Source organism: Bufo bufo, chromosome 3, assembly GCF_905171765.1.
Source record: "Bufo bufo chromosome 3, aBufBuf1.1, whole genome shotgun sequence".
Taxonomy (NCBI): Eukaryota; Metazoa; Chordata; class Amphibia; order Anura; family Bufonidae; genus Bufo; species Bufo bufo.
This window is the reverse complement of record NC_053391.1, coordinates 690,192,367-690,203,093: the sequence shown is the minus strand read 5'-3', so window position 1 is coordinate 690,203,093 and position 10,727 is coordinate 690,192,367. Positions and strand designations below refer to the sequence as shown.

General features: G+C 52.9%; 1 protein-coding gene across 1 annotated transcript in view; it reads left to right on the top strand.

Moving 5' to 3' along the window:
• The first annotated feature begins 6,014 nt into the window (after positions 1–6,014).
• Positions 6,015–10,727, top strand: part of CHRDL2 (chordin like 2) — a 56,689-nt gene continuing 51,976 nt past the window's right edge. Inside the window, exon 1 of the mRNA XM_040426546.1 lies at positions 6,015–6,156. Coding sequence (XP_040282480.1) covers positions 6,066–6,156 — 91 coding nt within the window. The 5' untranslated portion in view covers positions 6,015–6,065. The remainder of the gene's footprint in view (positions 6,157–10,727) is intronic.

Below are 10,727 nucleotides of genomic sequence, written 5' to 3'. Positions count from 1 at the left end.
TGTAGTCCAGGCTTCTGTTCTATATGATGGTGGTCATGCTGCCAGGGATTGCTGGATCTTGTAGTCCTGGATTCCTCTTCTATATGATGGGGGTCATGCTGTCAGGGATTGCTGGGTCTTGTAGTCCTGGCTTCTGTTCTATATGATGGGGGTCATGCTGTCAGGGATTGCTGGGTCTTGTAGTCCAGGCTTCTGTTCTATATGATGGGGGTCATGCTGTCAGGGATTGCTGGGTCTTGTAGTCCAGGCTTCTGTTCTATATGATGGGGGTCATGCTGCCAGGGATTGCTGGGTCTTGTAGTCCAGGCTTCTGTTCTATATGATGGTGGTCATGCTGCCAGGGATTGCTGGATCTTGTAGTCCTGGATTCCTCTTCTATATGATGGGGGTCATGCTGCCAGGGATTGCTGGGTCTTGTAGTCCTGGCTTCTGTTATATATGATGGGGGTCATGCTGCCAGGGATTGCTGGGTCTTGTAGTCCAGGCTCCCTCTTCTATATGATGGGGGCCATGCTGCCAGGGATTGCTGGGTCTTGTAGTCCAGGCTTCTGTTCTATATGATGGGGGTCATGCTGCCAGGGATTGCTGGGTCTTGTAGTCCAGGCTTCTGTTCTATATGATGGGGGTCATGCTGCCAGGGATTGCTGGGTCTTGTAGTCCTGACTTCTGTTTTATATGATGGGGGTCACGCTGCCAGGGATTGCTGGGTCTTGTAGTCCAGGCTTCTGTTTTATATGATGGGGTCACGCTGCCAGGGATTGCTGGGTCTTGTAGTCCAGGCTTCTGTTTTATATGATGGGGTCATGCTGCCAGGGATTGCTGGGTCTTGTAGTCCAGGCTCCCTGTTCTATATGATGGGGGTCACGCTGCCAGGGATTGCTGGGTCTTGTAGTCCAGGCTTCTGTTTTATATGATGGGGTCATGCTGCCAGGGATTGCTGGGTCTTGTAGTCCAGGCTCCCTGTTCTATATGATGGGGGTCATGCTGCCAGGGATTGCTGGGTCTTGTAGTCCAGGCTTCATGTTCTATATGATGGGGGTCACGCTGCCAGGGATTGCTGGGTCTTGTAGTCCAGGCTTCTGTTTTATATGATGGGGTCATGCTGCCAGGGATTGCTGGGTCTTGTAGTCCAGGCTTCTGTTCTATATGATGGGAGTCATGCTGTCAGGGATTGCTGGGTCTTGTAGTCCAGGCTTCTGTTCTATATGATGGGGGTCATGCTGCCAGGGATTGCTGGGTCTTGTAGTCCTGGCTTCTGTTCTATATGATGGGGGTCATGCTGTCAGGGATTGCTGGGTCTTGTAGTCCAGGCTTCTGTTCTATATGATGGGAGTCATGCTGCCAGGGATTGCTGGGTCTTGTAGTCCAGGCTCCCTCTTCTATATGATGGGGGCCATGCTGCCAGGGATTGCTGGGTCTTGTAGTCCTGGCTTCTGTTCTATATGATGGGGTCATGCTGCCAGGGATGGCTGGGTCTTGTAGTCCAGGCTCCCTCTTCTATATGATGGGGGCTATGCTGCCAGGGATTGCTGGGTCTTGTAGTCCTGACTTCTGTTCTATATGATGGGGTCATGCTGCCAGGGATTGCTGGGTCTTGTAGTCCAGGCTTCTGTTCTATATGATGGGGGTCATGCTGCAGGGATTGCTGGGTCTTGTAGTCCAGGCTTCTGTTCTATATGATGGGGTCATGCTGCCAGGGATTGCTGGGTCTTGTAGTCCAGGCTTCTGTTCTATATGATGGGGGTCATGCTGCCAGGGATGGCTGGGTCTTGTAGTCCAGGCTCCCTCTTCTATATGATGGGGGCCATGCTGCCAGGGATTGCTGGGTCTTGTAGTCCAGGCTTCATGTTCTATATGATGGGGGTCACGCTGCCAGGGATTGCTGGGTCTTGTAGTCCAGGCTTCTGTTTTATATGATGGGGTCATGCTGCCAGGGATTGCTGGGTCTTGTAGTCCAGGCTTCTGTTCTATATGATGGGAGTCATGCTGTCAGGGATTGCTGGGTCTTGTAGTCCAGGCTTCTGTTCTATATGATGGGGGTCATGCTGCCAGGGATTGCTGGGTCTTGTAGTCCTGGCTTCTGTTCTATATGATGGGGGTCATGCTGTCAGGGATTGCTGGGTCTTGTAGTCCAGGCTTCTGTTCTATATGATGGGAGTCATGCTGCCAGGGATTGCTGGGTCTTGTAGTCCAGGCTCCCTCTTCTATATGATGGGGGCCATGCTGCCAGGGATTGCTGGGTCTTGTAGTCCTGGCTTCTGTTCTATATGATGGGGTCATGCTGCCAGGGATGGCTGGGTCTTGTAGTCCAGGCTCCCTCTTCTATATGATGGGGGCTATGCTGCCAGGGATTGCTGGGTCTTGTAGTCCTGACTTCTGTTCTATATGATGGGGTCATGCTGCCAGGGATTGCTGGGTCTTGTAGTCCAGGCTTCTGTTCTATATGATGGGGGTCATGCTGCCAGGGATTGCTGGGTCTTGTAGTCCAGGCTTCTGTTCTATATGATGGGGTCATGCTGCCAGGGATTGCTGGGTCTTGTAGTCCAGGCTTCTGTTCTATATGATGGGGTCATGCTGCCAGGGATTGCTGGGTCTTGTAGTCCAGGCTTCTGTTCTATATGATGGGGTCATGCTGCCAGGGATGGCTGGGTCTTGTAGTCCAGGCTCCCTCTTCTATATGATGGGGGCCATGCTGCCAGGGATTGCTGGGTCTTGTAGTCCTGACTTCTGTTTTATATGATGGGGTCATGCTGCCAGGGATTGCTGGGTCTTGTAGTCCAGGCTCCCTCTTCTATATGATGGGGGCCATGCTGCCAGGGATTGCTGGGTCTTGTAGTCCTGGCTTCTGTTCTATATGATGGGGGTCACGCTGCCAGGGATTGCTGGGTCTTGTAGTCCAGGCTTCTGTTCTATATGATGGGGGTCATGCTGCAGGGATTGCTGAGTCTTGTAGTCCAGGCTTCTGTTCTATATGATGGGGTCATGCTGCCAGGGGTGGCTGGGTCTTGTAGTCCAGGCTTCTGTTTTATATGATGGGGGTCATGCTGCCAGGGGTGGCTGGGTCTTGTAGTCCAGGCTTCTGTTATATATGATGGGGGCCATGCTGCCAGGGATTGCTGGGTCTTGTAGTCCAGGCTTCTGTTCTATATGATGGGGTCATGCTGCCAGGGATTGCTGGGTCATGTAGTCCAGGCTTCTGTTCTATATGATGGGGGTCATGCTGCCAGGGATTGCTGGGTCTTGTAGTCCAGGCTTCCTGTTCTATATGATGGGGGTCATGCTGCCAGGGATTGCTGGGTCTTGTAGTCCTGGCTTCTGTTCTATATGATGGGGGTCATGCTGTCAGGGATTGCTGGGTCTTGTAGTCCAGGCTTCTGTTTTATATGATGGGGTCATGCTGCCAGGGATTGCTGGGTCTTGTAGTCCAGGCTTCATGTTCTATATGATGGGGGTCATGCTGCCAGAGATTGCTGGGTCTTGTAGTCCTGGCTTCTGTTTTATATGATGGGGTCATGCTGCCAGGGATTGCTGGGTCTTGTAGTCCAGGCTTCATGTTCTATATGATGGGGGTCATGCTGCCAGTGATTGCTGAGTCTTGTAGTCCAGGCTTCATGTTCTATATGATGGGGGCCATGCTGCCAGGGATTGCTGGGTCTTGTAGTCCTAGCTTCTGTTTTATATGATGGGGTCATGCTGCCAGGGATTGCTGGGTCTTGTAGTCCAGGCTTCTGTTCTATATGATGGGGGCCATGCTGCCAGGGATTGCTGGGTCTTGTAGTCCTGGCTTCTGTTCTATATGAGGGGGGTCATGCTGCCAGGGATTGCTGGGTCTTGTAGTCCAGGCTTCATGTTCTATATGATGGGGGTCACGCTGCCAGGGATTGCTGGGTCTTGTAGTCCAGGCTTCTGTTTTATATGATGGGGTCATGCTGCCAGGGATGGCTGGGTCTTGTAGTCCAGGCTTCTGTTCTATATGATGGGGGTCATGCTGCCAGGGATTGCTGGGTCTTGTAGTCCAGGCTTCTGTTCTATATGATGGGGTCATGCTGCCAGGGATTGCTGGGTCTTGTAGTCCAGGCTTCTGTTCTATATGATGGGGGTCATGCTGCCAGGGATTGCTGGGTCTTGTAGTCCAGGCTTCTGTTCTATATGATGGGGGTCATGCTGTCAGGGATTGCTGGGTCTTGTAGTCCAGGCTTCTGTTCTATATGATGGGGTCATGCTGCCAGGGATTGCTGGGTCTTGTAGTCCAGGCTTCTGTTCTATATGATGGGTCATGCTGCCAGGGATTGCTGGGTCTTGTAGTCCAGGCTTCTGTTCTATATGATGGGGTCATGCTGCCAGGGATGGCTGGGTCTTGTAGTCCAGGCTCCCTCTTCTATATGATGGGGCCATGCTGCCAGGGATTGCTGGGTCTTGTAGTCCTGACTTCTGTTTTATATGATGGGGTCATGCTGCCAGGGATTGCTGGGTCTTGTAGTCCAGGCTCCCTCTTCTATATGATGGGGGCCATGCTGCCAGGGATTGCTGGGTCTTGTAGTCCTGGCTTCTGTTCTATATGATGGGGGTCACGCTGCCAGGGATTGCTGGGTCTTGTAGTCCAGGCTTCTGTTCTATATGATGGGGGTCATGCTGCAGGGATTGCTGAGTCTTGTAGTCCAGGCTTCTGTTATATATGATGGGGGCCATGCTGCCAGGGATTGCTGGGTCTTGTAGTCCAGGCTTCTGTTCTATATGATGGGGTCATGCTGCCAGGGATTGCTGGGTCTTGTAGTCCTGGCTTCTGTTCTATATGATGGGGGTCATGCTGTCAGGGATTGCTGGGTCTTGTAGTCCAGGCTTCTGTTTTATATGATGGGGTCATGCTGCCAGGGATTGCTGGGTCTTGTAGTCCAGGCTTCATGTTCTATATGATGGGGGTCATGCTGTCAGGGATTGCTGGGTCTTGTAGTCCAGGCTTCTGTTCTATATGATGGGGGTCATGCTGTCAGGGATTGCTGGGTCTTGTAGTCCAGGCTTCTGTTCTATATGATGGGGGTCATGCTGCCAGTGATTGCTGAGTCTTGTAGTCCAGGCTTCATGTTCTATATGATGGGGGCCATGCTGCCAGGGATTGCTGGGTCTTGTAGTCCTAGCTTCTGTTTTATATGATGGGGTCATGCTGCCAGGGATTGCTGGGTCTTGTAGTCCAGGCTTCCTCTTCTATATGATGGGGGTCATGCTGCAGGGGTGGCTGGGTCTTGTAGTCCAGGCTTCTGTTCTATATGATGGGGGTCATGCTGCCAGGGATTGCTGGGTCTTGTAGTCCAGGCTTCATGTTCTATATGATGGGGGTCATGCTGCCAGGGATTGCTGGGTCTTGTAGTCCAGGCTTCTGTTCTATATGATGGGGGCTATGCTGCCAGGGATTGCTGGGTCTTGTAGTCCAGGCTTCTGTTTTATATGATGGGGTCATGCTGCCAGGGATGGCTGGGTCTTGTAGTCCTGGCTTCTGTTCTATATGATGGGGGTCATGCTGCCAGGGATTGCTGGGTCTTGTAGTCCAGGCTTCTGTTCTATATGATGGGGGTCATGCTGCCAGGGATGGCTGGGTCTTGTAGTCCAGGCTTCCTCTTCTATATGATGGGGGTCATGCTGCAGGGGTGGCTGGGTCTTGTAGTCCAGGCTTCTGTTCTATATGATGGGGGTCATGCTGCCAGGGATTATTGGGTCTTGTAGTCCTGGCTTCTGTTCTATATGAGGGGGGTCATGCTGCCAGGGATTGCTGGGTCTTGTAGTCCAGGCTTCCTCTTCTATATAATGGGGGTCATGCTGCCAGGGATGGCTGGGTCTTGTAGTTCCTCCCCAGGTGCCCTCAGTGTAGTCGCACACACGCTCCCGCTATGCAGTACATTGGTCTGGCTTGGAGCTGTAGTTGCCGCTGTGTCCTGCAGGGGGCGCCCCCCGCGCTGCTCAGGGAAGAGCCGCCTGACGTCGCCGTGTCCCGCTGGCTGCTCAGCTCTTATAGCCCGGGGTGAGCGCTCGGGAGGCAGCAGCAGCAGCGCAGCCCCGCACCTGGAGGAGACATGGCCCCCGCAGGCAGAGAGCTGGCCCTGCTCCTGGGAGCCCTGGCCCTGCTCTGCACCGCCCGGAGCACGCCCGCCAGAGCCCGACCCCGTGAGTACCCCGGCAGTGTGTGCGAGAGAGGAGTGTGAGGTGAGTGCGAGAGAGGAGTGTGTGAGGTGAGTGCGAGAGAGGAGTGTGTGAGGTGAGTGCGAGAGAGGAGGAGTGTGAGGTGAGTGCGAGAGAGGTGAGTGTGAGGTGAGTGCGAGAGAGGAGTGTGTGAGGTGAGTGCGAGAGAGGAGGAGTGTGAGGTGAGTGCGAGAGAGGAGTGTGTGAGGTGAGTGCGAGAGAGGTGAGTGTGAGGTGAGTGCGAGAGAGGAGTGTGAGGTGAGTGCGAGAGAGGTGAGTGTGAGGTGAGTGCGAGAGAGGAGTGTGTGAGGTGAGTGCGAGAGAGGAGTGTGTGAGGTGAGTGCGAGAGAGGAGGAGTGTGAGGTGAGTGCGAGAGAGGAGTGTGAGTGCGAGAGAGGAGTGTGTGAGGTGAGTGCGAGAGAGGAGTGTGTGAGGTGAGTGCGAGAGAGGAGGAGTGTGAGGTGAGTGCGAGAGAGGTGAGTGTGAGGTGAGTGCGAGAGAGGAGTGTGTGAGGTGAGTGCGAGAGAGGAGTGTGTGAGGTGAGTGCGAGAGAGGAGTGTGAGGTGAGTGCGAGAGAGGTGAGTGTGAGGTGAGTGCGAGAGAGGAGTGTGTGAGGTGAGTGCGAGAGAGGAGTGTGAGGTGAGTGCGAGAGAGGAGTGTGTGAGGTGAGTGCGAGAGAGGAGTGTGTGAGGTGAGTGCGAGAGAGGAGTGTGTGAGGTGAGTGCGAGAGAGGAGTGTGAGGTGAGTGCGAGAGAGGAGTGTGAGGTGAGTGCGAGAGAGGAGTGTGAGGTGAGTGCGGGAGAGGAGTGTGAGGTGAGTGCGGGAGAGGAGTGTGAGGTGAGTGCTAGAGAGGAGTGTGAGGTGAGTGCGAGAGAGGTGAGTGTGAGGTGAGTGCGAGAGAGGTGAGTGTGAGGTGAGTGCGAGAGAGGAGTGTGAGGTGAGTGCGAGAGAGGAGTGTGAGTGCGAGAGAGGAGAGTGAGGTGAGTGCGAGAGAGGTGAGTGTGAGGTGAGTGCGAGAGAGGTGAGTGTGAGGTGAGTGCGAGAGAGGAGTGTGAGGTGAGTGCGAGAGAGGAGAGTGTGAGAGAGGAGAGTGAGGTGAGTGCGAGAGAGGAGTGTGAGGTGAGTGCGAGAGAGGAGTGTGAGGTGAGTGCGAGAGGAGAGTGTGAGGTGAGTGCGAGAGAGGAGTGTGAGGTGAGTGCGAGAGAGGAGTGTGTGAGGTGAGTGCGAGAGAGGAGTGTGTGAGGTGAGTGCGAGAGAGGAGTGTGTGAGGTGAGTGCGAGAGAGGAGTGTGAGGTGAGTGCGAGAGAGGAGTGTGAGGTGAGTGCGAGAGAGGAGGAGTGTGAGTGCGAGAGAGGAGTGTGAGGTGAGTGCGAGAGAGGAGTGTGAGGTGAGTGCGGGAGAGGAGTGTGAGGTGAGTGCGGGAGAGGAGTGTGAGGTGAGTGCAGGAGAGGAGTGTGAGGTGAGTGCGAGAGAGGTGAGTGTGAGGTGAGTGCGAGAGAGGTGAGTGTGAGGTGAGTGCGAGAGAGGAGAGTGAGGTGAGTGCGAGAGAGGAGAGTGAGGTGAGTGCGAGAGAGGAGAGTGAGGTGAGTGCGAGAGAGGTGAGTGTGAGGTGAGTGCGAGAGAGGTGAGTGTGAGGTGAGTGCGAGAGAGGAGTGTGAGGTGAGTGCGAGAGAGGAGTGTGAGGTGAGTGCGAGAGAGGAGTGTGAGGTGAGTGCGAGAGAGGAGTGTGAGGTGAGTGCGAGAGAGGAGTGTGTGAGGTGAGTGCGAGAGAGGAGTGTGTGAGGTGAGTGCGAGAGAGGAGTGTGTGAGGTGAGTGCGAGAGAGGAGTGTGAGGTGAGTGCGAGAGAGGAGGAGTGTGAGTGCGAGAGAGGAGTGTGAGGTGAGTGCGAGAGAGGAGTGTGAGGTGAGTGCGGGAGAGGAGTGTGAGGTGAGTGCAGGAGAGGAGTGTGTGAGGTGAGTGCTAGAGAGGAGTGTGAGGTGAGTGCGAGAGAGGTGAGTGTGAGGTGAGTGCGAGAGAGGTGAGTGTGAGGTGAGTGCGAGAGAGGAGTGTGAGGTGAGTGCGAGAGAGGAGGAGTGTGAGGTGAGTGCGAGAGAGGAGGAGTGTGAGGTGAGTGCGAGAGAGGAGGAGTGTGAGGTGAGTGCGAGAGAGGAGGAGTGTGAGGTGAGTGCGAGAGAGGAGGAGTGTGAGGTGAGTGCGAGAGAGGAGTGTGAGGTGAGTGCGAGAGAGGAGGAGTGTGAGGTGAGTGCGAGAGAGGAGTGTGTGAGGTGAGTGCGAGAGAGGAGTGTGTGAGGTGAATGCCAGAGCTGAGTGTGACAGATTGGGGTATGAGGTGAGTGTGTGTGAAAGATTGGGGTGTGAGGTGCAGAAGATAAACCAGGGCGATGTGTCACTGAGTGTGAGCTAATGGTGTGTTGTACTCTGAGTGTGGAAGAGGCCATTACATCAGGTCAGTGAGTCCATCAGATACTGTAAGTGTCAGTGAAAAGTCAGTAAAAGTGCAATAAATGAGAGGAGCGAGTGTGAGGAGGAGGAGGAGGTCTGAGTGTGCAGGTCACAGTGTCAGGTCTATGAGTGTGCAAGAAATGTCTGAGGTGTCAGTAAGTGCAAGAGAAATGTATGAGTGTGCAAGAGGTAAGTCGGTGTGTGATGTGCGTGGGACGTGTCAGTAAATCTCCAATAAATGTGAGGTGTCCTGTCTGTGTGATGTCGGGGGGGCACAAGTCACGTGACTAAGAGCTCGATACAAATGATGCCACCATGACCTCTCCCAGCGGGGGCAGCAGTACCACTTGCCCTGCCTGCTGATGGTTTCCCCATGGTGCATTGATCATCGCTTTGTGTGTAGTCAGTGTTTGTGCAGCATTAAAGGGTTTTATGGTCAGTGGAGATCCGATCTCTGGGACTGGCGGGGGTCCTGAGAGTAGATGGGTGCCACCCCGCTGTAGTGCTGCCCCCGCCTGGCAGGGGTCACAGAGGTTACATCTCCGCCAGTTATAAAGCAATAGCTTAAACTAGCGATCTGCCATCACTTTGTGAGATGGAAGAGAACTGACGGCACTGATTAGCTTGCTGATGGTTTCCATGACGCATTGTGTCTGTTCAGTCCATTTGTATTTGATCTGTGTCTTCTCAGTGACTGGGAAGGATTTATAGAAAGGCTGCTCTTCCCTAGCTGGTGCATCGCTGACACTGCGACCGCCGTGTCCGCCTCAGGGTGACAACAATCATAGCTCCACTGACACAGGGGTCCCACAGCTCCGCGGTGCCCCCCACAAGAGACGTAACAGCGGCCATGAAGGCTGTCATACTGCTGTACAAATACAACAGGAAGGTTGTCACCTGCAGTCCTATGTAACACCACAGATAACACAGTGATAGCTCTCTGAGTACAGATAATGTAGGAGATGTCACCTGCAGTCCTATGTAACACCACAGATAACACAGTGATAACTCTCTGAGTACAGATAATGTAGTAGATGTCACCTGCAGTCCTATGTAACGCCACAGATAACACAGTGATACCTCTCTGAGTACAGATAATGTAGTAGATGTCTCCTGCAGTCCTATGTAACACCACAGATAACACAGTGATAACTCTCTGAGTACAGATAATGTAGTAGATGCCACCTGCAGTCCTATGTAACACCACAGATAACACAGTGATAGCTCTCGGAGTACAGATAATGTAGTAGATGTCTCCTGCAGTCCTATGTAACACCACAGATAACACAGTGATAACTCTCTGAGTACAGATAATGTAGGAGATGTCACCTGCAGTCCTATGTAACACCACAGATAACACAGTGATAACTCTCTGAGTACAGATAATGTAGTAGATGTCACCTGCAGTCCTATGTAACACCACAGATAACACAGTGATATCTACTACATTATCTGTACTCAGTTGTCACCTGCAGTCCTATGTAACGCCACAGATAACACAGTGATAACTCTCTGAGTACAGATAATGTAGTAGATGTCGCCTGCAGTCCTATGTAACACTACAGATAACACAGTCATGGCTATCTGAGTACAGATAATGTAGTAGATGTCACCTGCAGTCCTATGTAACACTACAGATAACACAGTGATAACTGAGTACAGATAATGTAGTAGATGTCGTGTGGAGCTGTGCAATATCAGTGCCATGTCTCCCGGCTGATCACAGAGGTTATGGCACTTAGATACTGGTAGGTAGTCAGGCAGGTAGGTAGGTAGGCAGTAGGGGTGGGCGATATGGCCTAAAATCTATATTGCGATTATAATTTTAAGCATGTGCGATATATATCGCAATATATTGTTTTCTAAATTTTGGGGAGGGGGTTAAACTTTTTTTTTTTTTTTTTACTTTTTATTTAATAACTATTAGCCTCCTTAAGGGCTAGAACCCTTGTCATATTCACCCTAGTAGAGCTCTATTAGGGTGAATAGGACTTTACACTCTCCCTGCTGCCCTGTGGTTTGTGCACACAACAGCAGGGAGCTGACCATGGCAGCCAGTCTCTGATGCGCCCCCCAGCCTCTGATGCGCCCCCCAGCCTCTGATGCGCCCCCC